Here is a 27,450-nt window from a genome sequence, read left to right on the forward strand (position 1 = left end):
AAATCCAAGTCTCCATATACAAGTTCTGCTCGGAAGCATTCAGCTCACTTGAAATAGGAGCATCTGACAGTGGTACTCTTTGCACGTTTTGTCCCAGTGGTGGAGAAGGGATGAGATACTGACAAACAATTCTATTTAAGCATGTCTTCTCCAAGAGTATTAGTCTTTCTTTAGTGTTCTCCTCCCACAAGCCACTTAACTTTCTTTTTTCACATTAGTAAAAATAATTACACACATTTTGCGTATAAAAAGGTGACAAATTCAAAAAAAGCTCAACATCCCCCACCCACCCCCCAGTCCTTTGGAGATTAAGTCAGTTCCACGATTTCAAAAGGCAAATATGGCACAAAAGAATGGAAATTAAGTTAAAAAAATCAATTTTATAAATATTCTTCCTCTGTACAATTTTCACAGCCCCATCCCTCCCACCCATTTTTATTCACATTTTAAAAAAAAATTCCCACCCCTATTTAACTTTAAATCATAAAATATATATTTTAAATCTGTTCATATTTAAAAATATTTACAGGAAAAGTTCCTTCTGTTGAGGTCATGAGGAGTCTGTACAAGGAGAGGGTGGAGGGGGGTAGAGGTGAAAATAGCTTCGTTCTGTGGCAGGAGATGGAGGGCAACTTTCTTCTGCCGACATATACTGGCTGCGAGGTGTGGGTGGAGGGGGATAAGGGTCTGAGTCTGAATTTAAATCTATATAGTATTTGTTGGCCTTCCATCGGCTGGTAGTATAGTCACTGTCACACACATCTGTGCTGCATGGGGTTGTGGGTGGAGCTATCCCTCGTATAAGGTAAGGCCTGCAAAGAAAATGCACAGGCATTAGTTGTAGTTTGGGGAAAAGGAAAACAGAGATTGAAAAAGAATTTGTGTTCCCAGTCAAGAGAGCTCTTTATTCATCCTGTATGCACATAACTCTGGCTTTGATAGAAACCAACAAGAAGTACTTGAACTGTGCTAAATTTGAATGGCACAGTCACCCACAGCCAGCAGAGCATTATGACAGTCCCTGACCAGATGGATCTATAGATCTGGACAGCCAGAGAAGACCACCGTGACCATTTAGTCCAGTCACTAACAAATAGGTCAACCCACCAGAGTTTTAACAGAAAACACCAAAATTCTCTACACAGGATGCTAAGGCACCATAACTAAGCAATATATACATTGCACATGTTTTATTCTTAATCAGCAACACTGTGTTGAAAGGTGTTAAACCCTGTTATGTCAAAATAAGATGTGAATCCATTGTTTAAGGTCACAGCTGGCATAATCTCAATTTGAATGGTCATTTATGAGCAGAGGGAAAGGTGGCATTTTTACCTTGTTCAAAAAAAACCAACAATGTACAAACAAGAACATTTTGCTTAAGATCCAAAACTAAAGGACAGGTCAACAGAAAATTTATCAAGTCTTTTTATCTGAGCTGTACCTGTAAGATCTCGTGGTTGAAGGAATGTTTGAGGAATAAAACATCTCTGCATTATACAGGGAGCGATCAGTAGCCGGGGACGGAGGTGGGTTCAAGATCTAGGAAAAATAAAAAGCAATATGTAAGTTTGAGATCATTATACAACTCTATTTATTTTGAAAATACTACTCATGTCTTCAGCAGGTCACTCTACCTTATTTTACCTTCCTCTCCTTGCTGTTTGGGTAGATTAATGCATTTTTTTTAAAGGTCACCTAAGTTCACTGTGAGAGATTACTCTGGGCTTAGGTACACTGCAGGTCTTCTATGTTCTCGTGGTAAAGGGAATTTCCTTCCTTGCTACGCTCATTGTGCTGCTGGAAGGCTGACGTAAAGCTGGAAACTGGACCCAATTTTTCTGAATGTCAGTGCAGTTCCTTGGACGTAAGGACTGACATCATCCTCAGCAAATGCTAATAGGAAATAAAGTCTGTTCCACCCCCAGGTCTTAAACTTACCACCATACAATAGCAGGGTCAGGAGGCCCAGTTTGGCACAGTTCACAATGCAAAGAGCCTAGGAGCTAAGAAATAGTTACAGCCTGCCCTAGCCTGTATGTGCATGTACATGATTGTTTTCATAGATTAAGGGTTATTAACAGCTTGTTATGATTCAGGATAAATATAACCCCTTTAGGGTTCTTACCCCTCTAGCAGGAAGCAGAACCTGTGACATGACCAGCAGGACAGTGGCCTAAAACTACGGAGAGTGCTTCATCCCTTCCAATGCAGAAAACCATTGCATCGCTGCTGATGGCAAGGCCTTGCTACTGTTGTGAGCATCTTCTGAGCAGCCTCTCTAGGGCATTCTGCTGAGCTACAGCCTGCCACAGTAACTGTGACAGCATCCTTCCTCAGCCTCTGTCCTTCTCTCATAGTAATACTGTAAGATCATTGAAGTAGAGATCATCCTTTAGGTCTTCACTGTGCGGTGTCTATCAAAATGACTCCTGGCCACTGAGCTGAGCTCATCAGCACCCACAATAATACTGATAATGTGACTAATAATGTCAAGCCCTGCATCCAGACTTCATGTGAAGGCAGACAAGCTTGAATACCACACATTGCCAGCTGTGGGGGATGATAACTAATTGCCCCAAGAATCTCTTCCAGAACTCTACTTCTGAATCCTCTTGATCTATCCTGACCTGCATCAACACCACTCCACATTCAAATAAAATACAGCAAAAAGTGTCAGCCAGGATGCCTGTGGCCAGGTTCTCAGATATATAAACTGGCATAATTGCCAATTCTTCCCTAGTCTGTATCAGACTATCCATCAGTGCTACTAAGGTGTATTAAACAAATATTGGGCAGTAAGGGGAAGCCAAAACATCTAGATGCTCAGACCACTTGTTTTTGTTGTTAATGTGAAGCTAGGTAATTAGTTACCAGGTAGAACTGACCAAAACATTTGGATCAGCAGTAGCAAAGCCCTCACAACAGCCTCTGTATAAGAATCTGGCACCCCACCTTTCCTAAACAAAAGGCTGATATTGTCCCTGAAAGTCCTGGCTCACAAAGCCCTGAACTGAAAGGATGGAAGAAGAATTCCCAGTAGCAATCAGGTTAGTTTAGGCCAGCAGCCTAATGGAAGAGTCTGGGACAAATGTAGATACTATATAATGGCAGAGCCGGGATCAGCTTTTGGGCTACTTTTGTCTTTCAAGATTTAAGATTTTTTCTTTTAAATAAATCCACCTACATTTTTTCTATTCATCCTTTTTAGTGTGGCACTGACACAACAACCATGTACTAGCATGAAATTGTTCAGGAAGTTTCAGAGATGCTGGTGAAGCATGAGACAAACTAAATTAGGAGGCCCGCTGAATTCCAGTATCTGCTAGCCATGACTAGCTTGGCTTCAGTGAGAAGGTAATGTAGAAAATAAGTCTAACCAATTTTACCTTTTCAATTAATAAGCTCACAGTCGTCTCTCCTCCATCTTTACCCTTCTTAAAGGGGAGAGAACATGCTTGTCACTAGGCAAAACACTATCAATCAAAATGTCCATATGTAATATAACAGTTTACATGTAAACACAAAGGCACATACACCCACACAACATGTAGGCTCCCAATTAAACACTAATGAAAAACCACCTCAGTAGCTAGAAGATTAATATTACAAGCTTGTGCAAACAAAAGTGAATGAATTTCCTGCTCAAAAGCACTAAGGAAAATGTCATATGACCAAATACTGGCAATGAGTAAACTTTGATCTCTCCTATATATTCTTAGAGCTTCTTTTCCATTCATACTGTACATCTTTGAACTCAAGAAATTGATTTGGGGACTAAAATTCTGTCACTTCCAACAGTTAAAAGCCAGAAACAGGTTAAGTTATAGCTAAAAAAACACTAATATAACCACCTCTTCTAGTACCAGGATTTTCTCCCAGTGTGAACACTTGGTTCTTTGAATCAATAATCAACGCTTCAGGTAAAGAGCACGCTGAGCTTATTTCTTATGCATTTTCATTCTACTCCTTGTCTTTTCATTCCATGTGTGCCTGCTGTATTATACAGCACAAAATGTCATTGGGCCACTGACATCAGAGTTCACACAGAGCAAAAGAGGTGCAAAGATATCTCCAAGGGAGTCAAGACAGAAGAACAGAAGTGCCCAGGAACAACCCAACTGAGTATCACTCTAATAACAAAACGTTTTAGACATCATATAGCATTGTGTAACCTTGGTGAAATACAACAAAACTCTTTTGTGAAGTTGAGCAGGTGTTGGACTCGGCCTGTATTCTTCATAAACAGTACCACCCAAGAACAACTGTTATTAACTTCCTATGTAGTAGCAAAAATTTTCATCTTCGTTTTCTTGAGAAGTGGATCTAATTCACATCTATATTTTCAAGACACACCTGAGGGTAGAAAGTGGCTTTAGTGCTGGATGAGCTACTAGAAGAAGCTCCAGTAACGTGATTTCTGTCATACAAGGGGGCACCACTGCTTCCTCCCATGAGGCTCATGGAGCTAATCATAGACTTTCCACAAGAGATGCCTGCAGTGAAACAGAGACAAAAGCAAGGTTAGGTAAACCACAACTTCATCTACCGATGCAAAACAGAAAACAAGTCCACAGCTTGGCAAACCCATGCAACTCGGTTGTCACTTTTGGAATGATCTTTTATATAAAAACTTCAGGATCACAAGGAACAACATATTTTCAGTTTTATATTATGTAAAGAAAACATCTCATCCTCAGATCACCTATTGTGTCTCTGCAGCAGCGAACTCCTCACAAACAACTATCACCGTCTGCTGAGGAAGGAATCTCTAGAACAGTTGATCCAAACTTTCCACAAAATCGTTAATTAAGAAATTTTCCAATTAAACAAACTCATGCATTCGCAAAAAACAATCAAAACAAAAAAAAAAACCAAAACATTATACATTGCCCAAGAGAAACAAGGTAGAGACCTACAAAGTTTTCATTTTTTTTCATTTCCATCCAAAGAAATTCAACTGCAAATTCATGAACAAGAGCAAAAAATAATTATTCTTACTGAAAAAAAATAATAACTGCTTAAACTGAAAATCAACAGAAGAAAAAGGAAGGAAATCTGAGTGACAGGAAAAGGGGAAGAAAACATCCTCCAATCTGTTTAATTCCGTGATGCACTTAAATCAGGCAATAGATTTTCAGCTTCTTCCTGTCAGAATATCCAGTGCTAATGAAAGAGTTTAGTTTGGAAGTTTTCAGAAATTTTTGAGACTTGGGACATATACATTACAAGCAGAGTGACCGTTTGTGAGCATCATTTATGGCCACTTAGCTTTTTTGAAATGCCATGCTATTAATAAATTATGTCTTCTCTTTAGAATTAACATCAATGGTAAGATTTTTCAGCTGTTGTAATTTGTCGCAACAATACAGAGAAAAATCTATGGCAGCAGGATTAGGAAATAAACCCAACAAATATGAACAGGGATCAGAACGACAGCTTAGATCAGCACCCACAGTGCTACAGATTAAAAACCACTAATACTTTCTTTAATTAAAAAAGCTTTTATACGAAGTCCAATTCAGAACACCACTGCAAAGATTTCACCTGCAATGATTTCATCCTCAAATTTTATTTCCTACCACAAAACCTCTTGATAACCATAAAAGCATAGTTTAAACAGGAACAGCTGAGCACAGTCATTAAAAAGCAAGAAAGAGTATCTGGTTGTCTTCAAAATCATGGCTAGACGAAACCAACAGTTAGCACATCTCAAAATCTTGTTTATATGAAGAAATGACACATCTTTTCACTGGTCATTTTTCAGTTTATCATTTATCTGATTTTCAGCTGACAGGAAAAACAGACTCTAAGCACTCTGAAATATGGATTTCTTGCATTCTGACACTGTCTGGTAGGTTTACAGGTGACCATTTACTTTACAGCTTTCTGAATAAGAAATATTACTTCTCAGCTAGGAATTTATTATTTCCTCTATGAACAGTATATTTTACATTTGCAAAATCATCCAAAATACATCACTTAAGGGTTTACTCTGGGCTGTTATCTATTAGCTGAATATCCCAGCCTTTTTAAGTCCTTCAATCTCATCTTAATATCTGCATACAAGTCTCTGGATTGGTGTTTTGATTACTTTTCAAGGTAGAGAAGTTTTGCTGTTTTACAGATGGAGGACTGAGACACAGAGAGAATATAAATACTTTGTCCAAAACAAACAGGAAATTTATCTCAGAGATGGACTAAACCAGAGGGGATGTTTTCATTACATTTCAGGCACTGAGCAGCCAGACTGCAAAACCACACCCAGACTGCTTATGTTCTTCCACATTTGTTGTTTTAACTTTGGGGAGGGATGTTTAGCCCCTGCTTTTATGTATTACATTAGCCTAAGCTTCTTCACTTCTTTTCTCTGTTTCTTTCCACTGCGAAAGAACTTATCCACCCTGAGCACACAGGGGAAAGCTGTGTGAAGACCTTTGAATGTACAGGACAGAAACAAGGACATCGGAGTACAAGTCACAAAGAACAGAACAGAGCTCTCACTGAGACCTTGAATGGCACAAAGCATTCTTAAGTTTCCAATACTGTGCATGGTTCACTACTCTTCATAGTGTTTTGCAGCCTCAAGTAAGAAGTATTATGCAAAACGCAGACTCCATTACATACACCAGAAAGTTAAAGGGGATGTTTTCACAGTCAAAATATTTTTATAGTTTCTATCTTTTTAGATAAATGTGCACATGCAGTCTAGGGAAAAAAATGTATTTGAAAATCTATGATTTTCTAGGTCCCTAGTGAACTGCATCTAGTAGTTCTTGCAAATCTCATCCAAATCACAGATTTACACCAAAACCACAGAGCAGATCAACAACACCATTTCTGCTCTTTGAAATCCCTGCCTCTAGGACTCTTAACCTGCAAAACCTGTAAAAAAAATATATCCAGACAATGTAATGATACTCATTAGGGTTCTTACCAGTAAAAGTGCCATGCTGAGAACTTCCTGGAGCAATAAAATTAAGAGGGACGTGAGGGGTTCCACTGACATACTCATGTGGAAAGGGGCTATTGGGCCCAGCATAGCGCTGACACACCACTCGCTGGCAAACAAAGTACATTCCTCCCATGACAAATAGGGACAGTATTATCCCGATGACAGGACCGATGGCACTGCTGTGGGGTTGTGGTTCATCTGAGGCTGGCTTTGTTTTTTCTGGAAAGAGAAGGAAAAAACAAGGAGGTTATTAAACATGGCAGTACATACGATGCTGTCCTGGAGCATGTGCAGCACATCAGTCAGCTCCCAGTCATTCACACAGTGTCTTTGAAAGTCTCTGCACCAAACTCAGGCATATCTTTATCTATTCTGATTTAACACACAAGACACCATGCCTTTCCTTACCCTCCATGTACTTAAAGAAGTCATAGCAAGCTACTCTCCTTTCTGTCTAGCAATTCTTCTTGTAACAGGATTCCTTATCATCTTGATACAATAACAGCCCACAGAGTTTTCTTTACTCCCCACCTTCAAAATCTGTTAAAGATATAGGACACTCATAAACATTAATTCCTTATCCATAGAGGAATCTGGTCTCCCAAAAGTCATTTGGACTAGCAATACCATTAAAAAAAAAAAAAAGTCCTCACTGGTGGGGAAAGCTACGATGGATCTCTTCCTACCTAAAATATCCCTTAAACAGAATACTTTTCCTTCCTAAAATGTCACTAAGTAACTTGTTTTCTAAAAGGAACCTTAAAAACTGGAGGAAAAGCACAACTCAAAATATCTTTAATACTTTCTACTTTTTATTTCTTTTCCTCATATACAGCCTAGTGTTACATAATAAAAAGTGCTGCAGTATTTGAGATGAGTTTTATACCTTATCTCCCATTGACTATGGGCAACACATTCCAAATTATTCCCAAATTCTTGCCTTTCAGTTGAAAGAAATGCAAAAGAACTGAAATTTGAGAAGGAAGATAAAGGAAATACAAAGATCTATCAAACTTTTAACAGCTCAACAAGAATTCATTTCTGTTGTACTTATTAGTGCGTAGCAGCTTTTATGTCAGCTGAGGACGTAACCTTTAAATAGGCAGATTAGTTCAGATATGATACCAGAAAAAAAGCGAAAACAAAATTAAAACATTCCCAAATTAGCTAATTTAATGCACAAAATTCTCAATTCTAGCTTTTTTTAAATGCAAGATCCTTATCCTGAAAGTAGCAATCATTTTTATTATCTACTTGACCTCTTTCCCTCTGTCAAGCACGAAACCACAAAATGCGCTGTGTCACAAAGTGTCCAGAAGAGACAGTCTTATGTCTGCAAAAAGACTCATTTAGATCAGTTAAGACCTAATTGTAGGACTGGATCCAATGTGCAAACAGGAAACAGCTGCATTAACTTGGCAGCACAAAAGTTTGCCAAGCGCATGTGCACACACGCACAACAAAAAAAGTGGCTTTACAATATCCAGGGAACTGGGTGAGGGCTGTCAGGTAAATGAAAGACACTGGAGAATGAAAAGAAACGTGTTCAGTCTGAAATTTCCAACAGGAGTTGGAAAGACTCACTGGGTTTCCCTGAAGGAATATTCCTACGCAGAGCCTGAGGCTCTGCATATGGTTGCAAGGTATTACGCCTGAAAACAGAGCTCTTGAATCTGAAGCAAAGACATCTCACCACAAATGAGCTCATCAGATCCATCGATGCAATCTGGAAAGGAGTCACACTGTTGCTTCAGGAGGATGCACTGGCCACTGGCACATCGGAACTGATTGGGCAGACAAAGTGCTGCACAGAAAGAAAAGATTAATCATTTCTTGCATGGCAGCACCTTAAGAAAACCAAAACGTGAGATATGTCAAGCCACAAATACAAACAGGGAGGCACCAGAACACCTGCTTTGCTGCAGTAGGTAAAATGCAAGTCTGAATTTCTCTGATTCCTCCTTCTTCTTACACATCCTACTCAGTGGGACTAAAATAAAATTCTGATCCAAGTAACACCACATCCTTTGTCAATTTGGTCCCGTTGGGGCAAAACTGGGAATAAATCAGCAAGGATCTTTTACAATAATTAACAAAGTGTAACTGATCATCTGCCATTTAAAAAATGTAGTAACTCAATATATTATCAAACCTTATATACTCTATGCTATCTTATGGCACCCTATCAACTCTTACTCGGCTAACTGTTAAACTTCTTATCTATATACAGAAGCCTCCATTTCAGTAAAAAGGACGTGTTAATTAACTTTGGAATCTCTGTGATGTTAAAGCATATTGAATGATCAGTAAAGAGAGTTCTTATGAGAGCCAGTAACCAGCACCCCTGGAAGGTTCATTGTATAGAGGAAAACAGAATCATTTGATAGCTTAGCTAGGCTTATGGGTAACGCTTTTTTTCCCCATTTGAAACTAAAAATCATAAATGTACATCAGGAATAGTTAGAATCCCAAATAGGTGCTTATGTTAGAGCCAAGAGGTAAGGAAAATGAATCTTACTATCACAATCCACTTCATCAGATTTATCTTGGCAGTCAATTTCTCCATTACACCGCAGATGTGCATCAATACATTGTCCTTTCTCACACTGGAACTGGGATGCAGAGCATATGGGGCAACTATCTTCATCACTCTGGTCATCGCACTCTGGAAATCCATCACATCGCCATGCCATTGGGATACAGTCGATTTCTCCAGTTGCACAGGTAAATTGGTCTGGGGAACAAGTTGGAGGTTCTGGAGAAAGAGAAAACAAAGCACATGTGTGCATTCAATTTTAGCTCTTTTGACAGTGTAAAATGAGATGGACTTCTTCCACAGATGGAGAAAACCATGCTTATGCCTTCACTGAAGTTCTTCTGTAAAAATGCAAGCTATTTTTGAAGTGCTGCTATCCTCCTTCATTAAGGAGAAATGTTCAAGAATGAGACGAAGTATAATCAAGAGCTTGAAAAACACAAATGCAAGTAAAAATCCAAATGTGCTTGATTTTTTCAAAACCTTATGATTTCTAAGTTTCTGCGTTATGATTATTTGGTGTAGCAATACTGAGGACTGCAAATACAACCAGTGACCTGACAGCTGTAGGTAAGATAAAGATCCCATATATACACATCAAGGTAGTTCTTGAATTAATTTTGATAGGAACATTCTGTTCGGATAATTCAACAGCCAGATTACTAGTTCTGTCTGAATCAAGAGCCACATATGATTCTATGATTTGCTGCATTATGGCTTCATTTGGCAGGCACAAGCTTGCGTTTAAAAGCTTGACAGGAGTGTTCACGAGGGTACATGGACAAATATTCTCCAGTCAAAATAGCTACAAATCTGTTTGGAAACACTTGCTATGGGCTGCTACTACTGCAGACCAGATAGATCAAAAAGCCATTGCAGGCTTACAGAAGGATTAGAATAAAAACAAACAAACAAACAAACGAAAACCAGAGACTGAAAGGAAGGCCCCTTAATTTTTACATTTATAGGAGATAAAGTAGTGGGATATAATCTCCCATAGGCCATGTTTTTTGTTTTTTAAAAAAAGCACAGCAACAAATATAAGTAGATTGTTTTATTTTCCCTCCTGCAGATGTAACTGCCACTACTCTGAAACCACATAGCATGTTGTGGTCATGGGAAAGAAAACAGTTTATAATAGAAAGGACTGTCCCACGGGAGATCAGAGCTCAGCCAGAAGAATGAAATCCACAGCAAAATGAGTACATAAAAAAGCCAAGACAACCAAAAGAGACAGATGATTAAACACGGGATACCACCCAAAAAATAAATATTTTTTCCCCATTTTAAATAAATAATTTTTCCCTATTTACTCTCTACAAGAGTAAGGTAACAATTTTCAAAAATCCTGGGACCGGGAGATCAAAGTCTAAAGGGAAAGTCTACCACATGGAAAGACAAGAGCTACCTTAATTAAAAAGGATTACAACTGAGTTTTTTGCCTCTCTCTCATTAACTAGACAGGACAGTGTTTCATGTTATCAGGCCAAATTCATTTGAAAGACTGTAGTGGTGTGGGAATCACATGCACAGTTTCTGCTACTAGGTTATCGTCGGTTGATTCAACATCATGTTATAAGCAGTTGTTTATAGCACAAAGCTGTCACATCATACAACCATAAGAAAATCTCAGTGGAAGATGCAACTATTTTAAGGTCTAACACAAGTATTCTGCACGCAATGAAAAGTCACACGTCCAAAAACTTAAGCAGAAAAAAGCTAGCAGAAAATCAAAGGTCACATTTAAGACATAATGCGACATATCATGTCTAAGAAAACACTGTAAATTCACATTCTGGATTCGAGTGCAACCTCCTGCAGAAAATCCATATAATTTTATAGCACATAAAAGTCACAAATATCCTGGTGGACAAGTTTCTTGCATCAGTTACCAACTGATTTTGGTCACTCTGACTTCATTCATTTAGTTATTTTTTAAAATATCTTATTCCAGAAAGAGAGTTCTCAAGACCTATCAGTGCATCAGCTTGTGACATAGTCAAGACCAATTTTCTGATGGTTCTAAGATTACATCTCCTCAAACCCCATCTTTTTTTTTTATTATTATTATTTTTTACTTTTAAAGTTTAACAGTTCTGCTAAGAAGTTTACATAACTCACCTCCACAAGTTAAGAGATTCTGTAGAAGCACAAGGTGCTCTGGACATGAACATCTTGGAGTCCCATCCCCTTTGGCAATGCAGATGTGCGAACATCCACCATTGTCACGGGAGCATGGATGTGCAGCTGCAGAAACATACAGAAAGGAATATTAGACAGTATTAAAAAAAAATCCTAACTACTAGCTAAGGCAAGCTCACAAAACCACTCATAAAGCACTTCTGTTTTTAGTAAATAACATTTCACTAAAATTCATAGGAAGATAATTGCAGGATTTTTCAGGTCTGTGCTCAAAAGCTGATTTACTACTACACAAGGACTACATTTCTCCCAGACAGAGTGATATGGAAACCTTTAAAGGACTTCTAAAATGAATTTGGGAGCTCAGGTGAAGAGAAGTGAGAAAGCAGATTTGAGAAGGTCACATTTAAGATGTACCTACATACCCCATCTGTACTTCTAAGGTAGTCAGGCATCAAGAATTAACATATATTACTTCAGAATGCCAGCCTCCCCAAAACCCTCAGGAATTCTCCTCTAATTTCAGAGACCTCTTAATATCCAGCCCTACCACTCAGCTCCTGTTCCCCCCAACAAGCCCTCCACCACTTCCCTGTTACTCACAAAACTGCAGTGAGAACACACACTTGCCAGAAGACACATGGCTGTGTTCCCAAATCAGTTATTCAAAAGCACCGAGTACCCAAGAGCTTCTAATGCAATCAAACTAAATTAATATTAGTTGGATGAGAAACAGGCACAGAGAGGTGAAGTCACTGTCTGAAGACCCCAGCCCAGCTGAGTGAGAACAGAACCAGCCTCCTGCCTGCTTATCTCATGTCCTAAGTGTGCCGAGCATCTGCTGGAGTGATCTGTGGAGCAGGAGCCTCTGTTACTCGTGATGCCACCGAACAATGCATTCTTTACTACTAGTGAGGACCAAGAATTTCCACAGGGAAGAAATGGTATAAATATCATTATTTCTGTGCCAAAGTTGTCTTCCATCTGTTCAGGCTTCTCAGTGGTCTGCTTTCACCCTTAAAAAATTAATCAGTTTAACACAGTGATGGAAACATTACTGTGTGAGGCACAGGTTAGCAGGTTTTCTGCTAGCAGAAAAAGTGCACACGTATACTTGTGTGGGCATGCACACATGCACATGTATTTTTACTCCCTTGTAACAGAAGTCACCTATATTGGATAGAGTTCAGATGTAAAAAGTGATTTGCTTCAGTGCATCTCTGAATAAATACTACTCTTGCCATAAAAAAATAGACATTTTAAAAAACACATTGATATAAAGTTCTTTTTTTTTTTTTTTTTTTAAACACGAATGTCCCCCAGGTACCCTTTACAGATTAATCCAGGGTCACCATACAAGTTCAACTCATCACAGGTCACAAAGTCTAAAGAGGCTTTCTGTTTCCCCCACCTTGTGCTTTTATATTCTCAGCAGGCCTGGTGAAAGCAGGAGGAGCTGCAGGTTGCCACCCTGAGGAGCGACTGCTTCAAGGGGATTCTACACTCTCCCTCAGAGCACTGGAACTGAGGCACCAGGCCAGAAAAATAAGGTCCAACCATCAGCGGCCCCTTTCAGAAGGGATCAGCTCCACCTCTGATAGGAGAGAAATTCCACATCCACTGAAATTCGTTTTAGGAGCTTCCCGCCAATTCCCCCTCCCTTACTGGAGGCTTTCATGTTATCAGTTGTGCTGAGTCAAACGTTTTACAAATGGGTCTGAAATGCCTCAAGAAAAGGCAAGTACTATCCTCTCCTTTCTTTTTAAAGTTTTTCTGAACTCTGTTACTTGGTTGTACTTATATATATATGTAGAAAAAAATAAAAACCATAATTCCAATCAGCTTTTAGAGTGAATTCAGTATCATGTGAGCTTGTACAAAGCAGCTAACTAAGGTGTTGTGAAATTGCAGTCTAGCTGAACAGGAGGACTCCTCAGGACAAGAGTGAGAAACTTGTTTATCTTTCTATTCTAGAGTCCCAGCCCTCCAAGTTGAAAGCGCTCCATGTCTTAACTTAAAGCCCACAGGGCAATATTATTAAAACACGCAGCTGGATGAGGAATTTGAGAGACAGTGGCCAAGAGTCACAGAGAGATATTTAAACAAACTCACAGAATTCCTCCATATCGAGTTCTTCCACAGCATGAATGCCTGTTAGGTGAGCGATTCGGCCTTGAATTCTAGTCCTTTTGTACCCATTAGTTTTCTCCACTCTCTCAATCATCTGCTGCTGACGATCAATCCAGTACAGGTGATTCCCCAGCACCGTCAGTCCCATCGGCTGAAGGATGTTGGAGTCCTCCAGGGTCACGCGGTTAGCACCTGAGATCAGCAGAAACAACGTTTAATTCATTTCCACAACAACAAAACCAAACCAAATCAAACAAACAAAAAAAAACCACTACATTTTGAAATATGCTCTGACAATTTTGGGGGTTTCTAAAACCAGCTCCAGTACATTCATTTTAGAAGGAGCTCTTAAGTTAACGGCTCCATTTGTCTTGGCAGACCATGGCAGTACTCCTTCAGTTTCATTTCAGGTAAGTGCAACAAATTATTACACAGGCAAGCAGATCCAATATGAAGCACAGCTCATCCTTGGGTACCTTGGCTCGTCAGCCAGCCATGAAGAGCCTCACATTGGCATGCTCTGTTATAAATAACTGTGAGCAGTTCTGTTATGGTTTTGGCTGGTATAGAGTTAATTTTCTTCATAGTAGCTGGAATGTTTTGGATTTAGGATGAAAATATGTTGATTACACACCCATGTTTTAGTTGTTGCAGAGCAGTGCTTACACTAAGTCAGAGACTTCTTGGCTTCTCATGCTGCCCTGCCAGGGAGGAGGCTGGGGTGCACAGGGAGCTGGAAGGGGACGGAACCAGCACCGCTGACCCAAACTGGCCAAAGGGATATTCCATACCATGTGCATCATGCTCAACCATCAAACTGGGGCTGCCGTTGCTTGGGGACTGGCTGGGCATCATTCAGCAGGCAGTAAGCAATCGCATTGTGCATCGCTTGTTTTGTTTATTTTTATTATTTTTAATCATTTTGCTTTCCCTTTTTCGTTCTTATTAAAATGTCCTTATTTCAACCTATGAGTTCTTGCTTTTTGCAATTCTCCCCCCTACCCCACTGGGTTTTGGGGGGCCTCCTCTCTTGGGACTTTTTTTTTTTTTTAAACAATACATTCACACACCTAGCAGTAAACTTTGTTGGAATGTACAAGCAAGAGTGAAATAGAAGTAATTAGCTTTACTGCCATTCCTCTCATAAAACACAACACACAGTAATCATGCAAAACAGGAATCGAGCACTCAAATGCTGTCATATGCTATATCACATCCTCAGAGATAATGAACACAAAAAAAAACAAAACACCTTATATTCCAACAAGCATACTTTTCTTCAATTTCTTTCTTTCTTTAGTAACCAAGCAGAAAACCCAAGTTCCATGTTTAGCAACAGTGAAATGTAACTCGAGATGCTTTTAAACAGGATCATCATCAAATGTTCAGATTTACTGCTCTACAAAGTAAGTCTCAATCAAGGTGTAAAAATCAGGTTAAACAAAAATGAATTTTGACTACTTTTAATTTTAATTGCTTGCAGTCTTCTATCATGTGCTGCACTACAGTTAGTGGCATTTAATTGTTGCTTTTGTTATGCTTGCCTAGGGTGAACAAGAGGTCCCAGATTATTCTATTAATTCACAGAAAACATTTTTAGTGTATACCAGACATATTTGATTTCAAAAATTAAGAATACAAAACAGAATTATAACTTGGTGCTACCTCTGATCTGATGTTTCATTTTGGAATAAAGGTCTTATGCCTGCTTGCATTTTTAAAAAATGGAAGTTTTAAATATCTACTCAAAATGAGATTATTGAATCTGGATACATAATAAAAATGCTAATGAGCACTAGATTCAACTGATTTGCTGCATAAATTACGTGGAGCTCAGCCAAGCATAAGAATATGACATTTATTTCAATTACAGATTCTATTAATTTTGCACATAAACTTACTGCCCACAACTCTTGCCTGACTGCCATGATGAACACTGCCCAGCATAAACCAAATGAAATTAAGAAAACAGAATAAAGAGAGGTCAGAAATTCTTGTACTTGCAGTTAGGGTTTTAGTTCTTTATCCCTGAATATATTTTGCTTTCAAACCGATGACCAAGACACCTGTTTTGTTTCATTTTCAGAAGGAACACTCAGGAAGTGTGTATGATAGCACAGTCCTAGTTGTAATCTGATGCATCTATTATTGTACACGCTTCCACTGGATTTTACTCTTGTAAGGACATACGTAGAACAGAACAGACGCACTTGCACTGGTTTCACTAAATCAGACCCTTAGTGCTACTCTCAAGCAATGCAATTCCTGGCACGTCCTTTGTCTTCTCCTAAATGTACAGATCTTAAAAATTAGAAATACTGTGAAAATAACATTTTGACAAAAGAAGGTATACAGTGAAGAAAACACAGGGCACTTTGTTCATTTGCTCTGCAGTCTATGAGCACCCTTAGTCCCTACAAACTTCAGCAATGTTGGACCATCAACGATAACTGTTCTTTTGTCAAAACTTTGAAAAAGCACAAGTTTCAGCTGTATTTAAAATACATCAAGAATGGGAAAGCCTCATTTACAAATTGATATGATGAAAACCTCCTTTAGTTTTCATGTTTTTTAAGTGCTAAGTTGGTCACATCCATTTAGAAATAAAAGGCAAGCTGGCATCCTGGGGCCATCCTAAAACTGTGAAGACACGAGGTGTCTGGTGACACTCGCAAGCTAGCAGTCCTGCTACAACCCTAGCCTCTTTGAACAGCCTCCCAAACAGGCTACATTTAATGGTTTTTGGGATATACCTTCAAGCATCATCTTTTTCCTCCCTCCTCTATAAAAAGCTGAACATTGGTGATTTGGGAAGCTCTGGAGATAGCTCTGGAGACGGTGATTGATTTATGCTGAATTATGCTGGATTTGGTCTTAAGTAAATGACAGTCCAAATAGTAATTCTAAAAGGAGAGGCAAAGAGCACAGATAGCCCTGGATGACACCATTACATTGTTGTTTAGAGGATCGAATATAATGAAAAACAGAGTGAATAGAAAGATATTTTCAGCAGATATACTTAACAAATGGTAAAGAAAACATGTTACAAGTGTTGAATTTCCGTAGTAATTAAGTACTTTAGTTACCAAAATGAAACAGATGTGTAGTCTTTTCAAGATTGAAATTAATACTTAAATGTAAATAACTTTAAGGTGGAAGGACACCAATTGCTGTATTTGAAGTCTATTTGAAATTAAAGCATTTTTATAGATTTTTCCAGTCACTTCAACAATAATATAAAATGCTACTTTTTAATTGACTGATATGGCAGCCAAGTCATTTGCAGATGTTTTATGAATGTCTGAAAAGCATCAATAGCTCCAGCTGAAAAATCCAACAACTTCACAAATAAAAGTGTTCACTCTATGGACAGGTTTGTAGTTCTTTCATCCCTCTCTGAAAGTTAAGTTAATAAGTTGAACATTGGTCACCCAAGCATTTAGCAGGCTGCTATTAACTATCCGGGTGTAGGGAAAGCTTCAGAAACCTCCAGAAACATGTAATCTCCTCAAGTCTGTGAGGGAATAAGATTGTTTGGAACTGTCTAATTGGCAGGAAGGACACTACATACAACTTGGGTCCATTTTTTTCAGCAGCCTCAATTTATGCTAGCAAAAGGATTTCTAGTGTATGACCATTTAAAAGTGACAGCTCAAGAATTACTTTTTAGAGGAACTAATTCAACCCAACATAACTTTGGCTGTCATTTTTTTTCTGAAGTTGTGATATAAGACTGCAAAATATACAAAATACTTGAAAATAAAAATGTTAACTTCTAAAAAAAACCAACAACTACAAAACAGCTCAATGGATCAAATTACAGTGAGCTTTAGCTGGATCAAACACAACCACAGTTCTCTGGCTACATGATACATGGCTTCCAGTTATTGCTTTCCTTTAGTCCTGTAGCTTTCCTCCCCTTTATCTTGCCTTTAGGGTTTGATTCTTCAGTTGTGACCCCATCAAATAAATGTGCATTAAAAGCTTTGTTTCAATATTAACCAGAGAAAGCTTAGTTTTCTCTATAAATAAATAAATGGATTAAAATACAGATCCAGGATTCAAACTCATGCTTATATGGAGTTTCTACGTCACCAAAAGGAGGAATGTATACCACATACAAAGGAAATTACAACCACGATACAAACTACCAGAGTGTGATGGCCTAGCTGCTAATTTACTCATATATCACTTTACCAAAGTCCTTTTGTCTGGTCTTATTTATTCAAGACTTAGATCTAAAACAGTAATGTACAGACTGCTTCTGCCTTTTATGCTGTACCATGCAAGGACTCAGCTCATCTCCAGCAAGAAACACCCACCTCCTGTGATCCTCCTTGCCTGCTAGCTGTGATTCAGCCTTGCATGCATGTTAAATCCAAGGTGAAAAAAGGCATGCTTATGTACATACATGTAAAAGCCACAGCTAGGTCCACTGCATGCTACAGTTTCATTAAGTAATATGGCTTTCTGTTACGTGGGGGTCATCTTTTTAATCTATAGCAGCACCAGTTACTGGCCCTCTCCTCAGCTCATTAACTTCTCACAGGTGCATTTCCCCTCTCCAAGGCCATCAAACTTCCTCTCAGTCTTCCTTGGTACCTCTTCTCTCCCTCCCATTCTTGTAAAAAAATGAACAATTTTCACCTATTTTAGTTCATTGCCTCACAAGGGAAGGGATGTGACTACATGTGATTAAGAGAAAGTCCACCAAAAATTGGAGGCTCAGCTTTTTATGGCAGCTGCCAATCACTAGAACAACCCAGCTTCTACTCCCTGACACTCATTCACTTCTCTCTGTACTTCCTTTAGGAGTTTAATTTCTTCACACAAAGGAAGAGAGAATGAATCACAAGTGACAAGACACAGACATTGTGTCTTGTGCTATAGACTCTGTGCTATACTGCACATTTCTCCATTTTTCAGCACTGCCAACTGCTTTAAGAATTCAGTGATGAACAGTGCTCTATAAGAAGCATGTGGTGCTACTGCTATAGATGTGGAGTAATGCCTTGTTTTACTAATATGGAGAAAGTGCAATGAATTGACATCCCTTCACTGTTTTACAACACTGGTGTTCCAGCTGAGCTGCCTTATCATCCTTCTTAGAAAAAAGTTGCTACCCCTTCCATTTGTTCTTCTAGTTACCTTGATTTAGTAGGCTGTAACCTCCAGAGAAAAAAAATATTGAAGAGTCACGCAAACTTTTCAAGCCACAAGAAAATAAAAAGCAGGAGTGATTTAGTGGTGCCATGACTGGCAACACCTATTTAAATCTGATCTTCCAAGAGTTGCTTTCAGAACGTATCAAAAATCAAACGTCCCTCTTGGAGGGTGGCAGTCATTACAGACACATTTATTCCATTCACATCAAAGACAGAAGCCCACCAACAATTGTTAGCTGTGCCTGCCTGCACAGAACTGGCAACTGTGGAAGAAGTTACTGGGGTCAGTATCAAAGAGGGAATGATGTCCTATACATCACACACGCTGCTCCAAATGTTTAACTGCATACCACATACCTGACAAGTCACAGCTTTCGATGCGCTTCAGATCTGCATCCACCCAGAAAAGCTTTCCAAGTTTGTTGTCAATCACCAGCGCTACGGGGCGGATCAACCCAGTGGTAAAAAGCACTTCTCTCTCTGTGCCATCGAGGGCTGCACGCTCAATCTTGGGAGCTCGCTCTTGCATATTGGTGAAGTACATATACCTGAGAACAAAGCCACCAGCTGATTAACTAAAAGCTTCAGAAGTCAAGGGAAGCAGCTCACCTTTGCACACAGGTTCTCAGTTGTAAGTGGGGATGGTTTACACAGGGATGACTGGTGACTATTGCTCCCAACTGCAAAGATCCAGATCTACGCTGCTGCAGAAGCTCCAACATTTGCTAAACGGCATATTGAGACAGCCTAAAAGTAACTGCATTTCTCCTGAATACACCAGGCCATAAAATGCTTCAGCATTCAGCACTGCTGCCCTGCAATATTCCTGCAGCGGAGGTAGGGATTGTAAGAGGCTAGTACAGAAAACTTTCTGCAATTGTCCTTGGGTAAAGCTCTCCTCACCTTCTTTCTGACAAAAAAACAAACAAACAAAAAAAAACAACACAATTACCTCCTTTCTGGGGTTCCTTTCTTCTCAGCAAGTATAAGTTCCTACTAAACTTAAGAGGAACAAAGATCACAGAAGAAAGAACAACCGAGAATGTTGTGTTCCTTATGACATAGTTCCACGAACACTTTATCTCTGCCTAAGCCAGCTCAGCTGCAAACAGGAGCAGTTTCTGCTCTCCCCTGCATAATTAAAAAATGGTTTGCGCATCCACATGGTGAACTGAGAACTCCCTCAGGGAAAAATCTACCATTTCTTCAGTAATAAATAACTTGGGCAGATTCACTGCTGCACAGGCTTTCCTGATGGCATAAACAAGGAGATGCAGCAGTGAGGACTTGCCGAGGCGACCGGCTCCGGGGCAGACGCGTGCTGCAGCGGAGCGCGGGATCGGGACAGGCAGGGCTATTTTTCGGGCATCGAGCCTACGTGAGGGAGCCGCCAGGCACCGGCAGCCCTCGTGAGGGAGGCTGACGAGGCGTAGGCGGGGCCAGCAGCGTCAGCGTCAGCTCCTCCCCCCGGCCGTTCAAAGGCAGCCCTTAGGGAGCGCGAGCGACCAGGAGCGCGGCGACCAGGGCCGGCAAACAGGGAGTGACGCGGCAGTTAGCGAGGCAGTTGGCGCAGGCAGGGCGGAGCGCTCACACCCGCCCATAGGGACAACTCCTCTAACGACACTCTCCCGTCAGCTGGGCTGCGATGGTCTCCACCAGGCACGGTGCTTTCTCTAGGAAGTCAGTGCACACCCAGACCGACTGCCCGTCCAAACATGCGGCAGTTCAGGTCTCCGGATGCGGGGAGTGTCTGAGCCTCTTGCTGCCATCGGCGGGGGGCAGAGAGACTGCTTGCGTGAGGTGCGAGCAGGTGGACGACCTGGTCCGCATGGTGGCGGAACTCAAGGAGGAGGTGCAGAGGCTGAGGGATATCAGGGAGTGCGAGCGGGAGATAGACTGGTGGAGCGACTCCCTGCAGGACCGGAGGGAGAGGGACCAGGGTGAGACGCCCCAAAGGGGGGTGGACCCCCTGCCCTGTTGCCATCGGGCAGAGGGAGGGGACCTGCGAGTTGAGGAGGAATGGAGGCAGGTCCCTGCTCGACCTCGCAGGAGATGCCCTCCCCTTCCGGCGCCGCCTTCCCAGGTGCCCTTGAACAATAGGTTTGAGGCCCTGGAGCTGGAGAGACCGGTGGGTGAGGATGAGGTAGGAAGCCTACCCGGGAGGATGCCTGAGGTGAGGAAGTTGACTCCACGCCTCAGGACTGCCTCCACCAAGAAAGAAAGAAGGGTGATTGTTGTGGGCGACTCCCTCCTCAGGGGAACGGAGGGCCCTATTTGTCGGCCTGACCCCACACATAGGGAAGTCTGCTGCCTCCCTGGGGCCAGGGTCAGAGACGTTACCAGGAAGCTTCCAAACCTGGTTCGCCCCTCTGACTATTACCCGCTTTTGATAGTCCAGGCTGGCAGCGATGATGTTGAAAAGAGAAGCCTCAGGGCCATCAAACAGGACTATAGGGGGCTGGGACGATTGGTGGAGGGAGCGGGAGTGCAGGTGGTGTTCTCGTCCATCCCTACGGGGGAAGGGAGAGGCACGGAGAGGACATGGAAAGCTCATGTGGTTAATAGGTGGCTCAGAGGCTGGTGCCAGCATAGAAATTTTGGGTTTTTTCACCATGGGGAGCTTTACTCGGCACCCGGCCTGATGGCCCCAGATGGGTCTCTATCTCCAAGGGGAAAACGGATCCTAGGCCAGGAGCTGGCGGGGCTCATAGAGAGAGCTTTAAACTAGGTAAGAAGGGGGACGGGGCTCAAACAAGGCTTGTCGGAGCTGTGCCGGGGGAAACAATGGCTAGGCCGGGGAAGAAGGCGATGGCCCAGCTGAAGTGCATCTACACTAATGCACGCAGCATGGGTAACAAACAGGAGGAGCTGGAAGCCATTGTGCAGCAGGCAGGCTACGACTTGGTTGCCATCACGGAGACGTGGTGGGACCGCTCCCACGACTGGAGTGCTGCAATGCCTGGCTATCGGCTCTTCAGGAGGGACAGGCAGCACAGAAGGGGAGGTGGCGTGGCTCCCTACATTAGAGAATCTTTCGATGTTGTAGAACTCCAGGCTGGGAATGATAAGGTTGAATCCCTGTGGGTTAGGATCCGCGGGAAGGCCGGCAAGGCTAGCATCCTGGTGGGGGTCTGTTATAGACCGCCGAACCAGGATGAGGAGACGGATGAGGAGTTTTATAGGCAACTGACAGAAGTTGCAAAATCGTCGGCGCTTGTCCTCGTGGGGGACTTCAACTTCCCGGACATATCCTGGAAACACAACACGGCACAGAGAAAGCAGTCTAGGAGGTTTCTGGAGAGCGTGGGAGATAGCTTCCTGACGCAGCTGGTCAGTGAACCTACCAGGGGTGGTGCCCCGCTAGACCTTCTCTTCACAAACAGAGAAGGACTGGTGGGAGATGTGGTGGTCGGAAGCTGTCTGGGGCAGAGTGACCACGAAATGGTAGAGTTCTCTATTCTTGGCGAGGCCAGGAAGGGGACCAGTAAAACTGCTGTCTTGGACTTCCGGAGGGCTGACTTTGAGCTGCTCAGGACGCTGGTTGGCCGAGTCCCTTGGGAGGCGGTTCTGAAGGGCAGAGGAGTCCAGGAAGGCTGGGCGCTCCTCAAGAAGGAAATCGTGATGGCACAGGAGCGGTCCGTCCCCACGTGCCCAAAGATGAGCCGGCGTGGAAGAAGACCGGCCTGGCTCAACAGAGAGTTGCGGCTGGAGCTTAGCAGAAAAAAGAGGGTTTATAATCTTTGGAAAAAAGGGCGGGCCACTGAGGAGGACTACAAGGATGTAGCGAGGCTGTGCAGGGAGAAAATTAGAAAGGCCAAAGCTCATCTGGAGCTCAACCTGGCTACTGCCGTTAAAGACAACAAAAAATCCTTTTACAAATACATCAACGCGAAACGGAGGACTAGGGAGAATCTCCATCCTTTACTGGATGCGAGGGGAAACCTAGTTACTAAGGATGAGGAAAAGGCTGAGGTGCTTAATGCCGCCTTTGCCTCAGTCTTTAGCGGCAATACCGGTTGTTCTCCGGACACCCAGTGCCCTGAGCTGGTGGAAGGGGATGGGGAGCTGGATGTGGCCTTCGCTATCCATGAGGAAATGGTTGGCGACCTGCTACGGAGCTTGGATGTGCGCAAGTCGATGGGGCCGGATGGGATCCACCCGAGGGTACTGAGAGAACTGGCGGAGGAGCTGGCCGAGCCGCTTTCCATCATTTATCGGCAGTCCTGGCTATCGGGGGAGGTCCCGGTTGACTGGCGGCTAGCCAATGTGACGCCTATCTATAAAAAGGGCCGCAGGGCAGACCCGGGGAACTATAGGCCTGTCAGTTTGACCTCAGTGCCGGGGAAGCTCATGGAGCAGATTATCTTGAGGGTCATCACGCGGCACTTGCAGGGCAAGCAGGCGATCAGGCCCAGTCAGCATGGGTTTATGAAAGGCAGGTCCTGCTTGACGAACCTGATCTCCTTCTATGACCAAGTGACGCGCTTGGTGGATGAGGGAAAGGCTGTGGACGTGGTCTACCTTGACCTCAGTAAGGCTTTTGACACCGTTCCCCACAACATTCTCCTCAAGAAACTGGCTGCTCGGGGCTTGGACTGGCGTACGCTTCGCTGGGTTAGAAACTGGCTGGATGGCCGGGCCCAGAGAGTTGTGGTGAATGGAGTCAAATCTGGCTGGAGGCCGGTCACTAGTGGAGTCCCCCAGGGCTCGGTACTGGGGCCGGTCCTCTTTAATATCTTTATTGATGATCTGGATGAGGGTGTCCAGTGCACCCTCAGTAAGTTTGCAGATGACACCAAGCTAAGTGCGTGTGTCGATCTGCTCGAGGGCAGGAAGGCTCTGCAGGAGGATCTGCATAGGCTGGAGCGATGGGCTGAGGTCAACTGCATGAAGTTCAACAAGGCCAAGTGCCGGGTCCTGCACCTGGGCTGCAACAACCCCAAGCAGAGCTACAGGCTGGGAGATGAGTGGCTGGAAAGCTGCCTGGCCGAGAAGGACCTGGGAGTATTGGTGGATAGTCGGCTGAATATGAGCCAGCAGTGTGCCCAGGTGGCCAAGAAGGCCAACGGCATCCTGGCCTGTATAAGAAGCAGTGTGGCCAGCAGGTCGAGGGAAGTGATTGTGCCCCTGTACTCGGCTCTGGTGAGGCCGCACCTCGAGTACTGTGTTCAGTTTTGGGCCCCTCGCTACAGGAAGGACATGGACGTGCTCGAGCGAGTCCAGAGAAGGGCGACCAAGCTGGTGAGGGGTCTGGAGAACAAGTCTTACGAGGAGCGGCTGAGGGAGCTGGGCTTGTTCAGCCTGGAGAAGAGGAGGCTCAGGGGCGACCTCATCGCTCTCTACAGTTACCTGAAAGGAGGCTGTAGAGAGGTGGGGGTTGGTCTATTCTCCCACGTGCCTGGTGACAGGACGAGGGGGAATGGGCTAAAGTTGCGACAGGGGAGTTTTAGGTTGGATGTTAGGAAGTACTTCTTTACCGAAAGGGTTATTAAGCATTGGAACGGGCTGCCCAGGGAGGTGGTGGAGTCACCATCCCTGGAGGTCTTTAAAAGACGTTTAGATGTAGAGCTTGGGGATATGGTTTAGTGGAGTACTTAGTGTTAGGTCGGAGGTTGGACTCGATGATCTTGAGGTCTCTTCCAACCTAGAAAAATCTGTGAATCTGTGAATCTGTGAGAACAAGCAAGCCAAGGGAGAGCTGGAGGGAAGGATTTCTGGAACTAGGCAGGACAGTGAACAGATCACTGATTCAGCCCTCCCAGGTAGTCACAGTGTTCTTCTACATTGTCTTTCTCCCATTTTCACTTCTTTTAATTTAAAAGCAGGTTTATCTTTAATTCATTTTAAAATCTGACTTGAAAAGTCAAGTGTTTTAGTGATCAACAAACCCAAACTCCCATTTTAACGGAGAATGCAGGAAAGCTTTTATAAATACAAACTATGTCCAAGTGAGTTAGTCCCAATCAGATTAGAATCTTTTCTCTAATCCCCCTGTTCCCACAGCAGCTTTTGACTCGTGCAGTGAGCACTGTACAACGTAACAGTCCCACAAATGTTCCACATAGGGTCTCTGAGTACTATTGTATCCACACAGTTATGGAATATTGTCATCCAACATCTGCCAAACACATATCAAAGCCACCTAAGAGTAAACTGGGGTTTAAGCATCTAACTTATTAGAAAGAACAGCAAAAGGGCCATCTTTGACCTCTAAGTATAAAGTTACCAGCCACCTGAAGTGGAGATGTGGTCTGCTGAATCTAAACAGAACTGCTTTACAGCAAAACTACAAATTTTCTTCCTGTGGGAAGTCACTGCACTACCTTTACCTGTCTTAATTCATTTCAGCATTTTTTGAGATACACATCAAGACAGAATTGACTTTAAAATGTCTAGAATGTAAGGTTATTTTGATTTTTTTTTTCAACCTTTATGCTATTACATTAGCAGGAGTAGTTATACCATATGAAAGATCCCTTTTTTTTCTAGAAACATTTGTTTTATGATAATTGAACATTTATGAGGTGGATCATCAGCTGCTATAAACACAGTTTATAGCAGTTCCTGTTTTTTCTGGATTTAGTGGTGAGGTTGTTGCCTGTGCACTCACACAGTGAACAGAATAAGGTTGTTTTGTTGTGTTTTGTTGTGCTTTCCCCACCCGGCTTAGTTTCCCACTGTAACCTACCACACAGCTGTGTGAACATCTAAGTTGGCACACCAGAGGAGGCAGAAAAGGAAAGAACAGGAAGAGAAAGTTGGATACCTTTAAAACCCAGAATCAAGCTATCAATCACCTATAACCTGAGTGATTAAATACGCAAAATTTCTCATTTTTAAAATACACAGATGCATCACAAGATCTGCACACAGCTGACATATCCCAGATGTGCTCTGTGTGAAGAACAGAAAGGAATCTCACCCTCGCTCTGCATTCACCACAATGGCTCTGGGCTTGTCGTGATCTCCTCGCAGCACCATCCCAATTGACTCGCCGTTCAGTCTGTGGACATTGACTGAATTTGTGGCCTCACAGGTCCAGTATAAGGTATGGCTGTATATATCAATGCTAAGGTCATGTGGCTGCTTCTCGGGATTCTGGCTTTGGTTTGGAGCACTCATGACAGTAAAAGGCTGCAAGACAACATATAGGGAATGACTTCTAATAACTGTTCTGTATGAACTCTGATTGCACAAAAAGCACGGTTTATTTATGTGAAATGTCCAGAAATACCTAAAACCACAAGGAAGCAAGTACAACAAATGCAACAAAATACATTTGATTCAAACTGTAGATTAGAGGGAAAATATCTACATAAAATCTGTAAGGTAATTGTAGAATACAGTAAGGTCTCCCCTGAGCCTCCTTTCCTCCAGGCTAAATAACTCCAGCTCCCTCAGCCACTCAAGAGTACTGGAGCATATAAGAAGTCCCAAAAGGAAAATAACCTTTCAGTTTGACATTACAGAGGCTCCACTAGTGTACTGCTAATCCCAATGCCATTGGGATACTAATACCACTGGCAGGACTCCCTGCATCAAAGTAGTTTTCAAAGGTGACTGGTTTTGGTCACATCAGAGTGGTCACGGGAAAGCGGTGTCTTCTTTAAAGTATCCTGATATGGTACTCTCAATCCAAAAACAAAAACAGCAGCAAAAAAGGTTGTATGGGTCAAGAAAGATGAATACACTATTCCACACTCAACTTAAGCGAAATGAATTACTCAAAACAGAATTACTTGAGAAAGTTACAATATATTTCCATAATTTGGTTTTAAGCCACCAAGTTCTACAGTGTGATGTAATGTTTTCTTTTTATTTAAATCTTTATCCCTATCTTTTCTTGTCAGTGTGCCCAGAAATATAAAGAAATAATTCTTATCTGGAAATCAACGATAATGTTACCCAAGTATGTCACGTGCATTGTTTGCAAAAAAACAAGAGTTAGCAAAATTCAGTAAAAATAGTTAGTGAAAATTGGAAAGTCAAAATTTGCAGGGGATCTGCATCTTCAAAGCTGTGCGGCCAAGGTAGTGGAACACACAGAGCAGACAAATCTCCATTGCAATTTGCACCTAGCGAGTACCAAAGAGAAGCTAGACTGCAACAATTAGCACCTAGCACAATCCAAAAGAGCAAAAGAAACACTCCTTGAAAATTCATCCACAACCCAGCTAGCTGCTTATCCTAAGATACCTCTTCCAATCTTAAAAGAAATTGCCAAAAAATAAAACCATCTTTTTCTTTAAAGGGCACTGTAAGACCACTGATTCCCCAGGCACATGAAAAGACCAACTCAGTTCCACTGAAAACACATTACATTGTTTAGATATGACTGCCCAAAGCTAAGAAAATATACCTCACCCATTCTCCATTTCCTTTTGTATTCTTATTCGAACTACAGCTTTTAAAGAATCTGTTATTCTGTCCTGGGAGTTAAGCAATATTAATGCATAACACTGCCCAGAAGAACAGCACATTTCTTTCCACTGTTTTATGAATAACTAGCAAAGAAAAACATT

General features: G+C 42.1%; 1 protein-coding gene across 5 annotated transcripts in view; it reads right to left on the minus strand.

The window, feature by feature from the left end:
- Positions 1-360: 360 nt before the first annotated feature.
- The window catches only part of LRP5 (LDL receptor related protein 5), a 168,567-nt gene continuing 141,477 nt past the window's right edge, over positions 361-27,450 (minus strand). For all 5 annotated transcript variants that reach the window (XM_083838263.1, XM_083838266.1, XM_083838264.1 and 2 more), the window contains 10 exons: positions 25,851-26,062; positions 19,286-19,476; positions 13,746-13,955; positions 11,613-11,738; positions 9,474-9,710; positions 8,649-8,759; positions 6,938-7,174; positions 4,357-4,496; positions 1,445-1,542; positions 361-812 (listed from right to left, as the gene is read on the minus strand). In XM_083838263.1, the coding sequence (XP_083694389.1) occupies positions 551-812; positions 1,445-1,542; positions 4,357-4,496; positions 6,938-7,174; positions 8,649-8,759; positions 9,474-9,710; positions 11,613-11,738; positions 13,746-13,955; positions 19,286-19,476; positions 25,851-26,062 (1,824 nt within the window). In that variant the 3' untranslated portion in view covers positions 361-550. The remainder of the gene's footprint in view (positions 813-1,444; positions 1,543-4,356; positions 4,497-6,937; positions 7,175-8,648; positions 8,760-9,473; positions 9,711-11,612; positions 11,739-13,745; positions 13,956-19,285; positions 19,477-25,850; positions 26,063-27,450) is intronic.

The sequence above is a fragment of the Anser anser genome (assembly GCF_964211835.1).
Source record: "Anser anser genome assembly, chromosome: 5".
Taxonomy (NCBI): Eukaryota; Metazoa; Chordata; class Aves; order Anseriformes; family Anatidae; genus Anser; species Anser anser.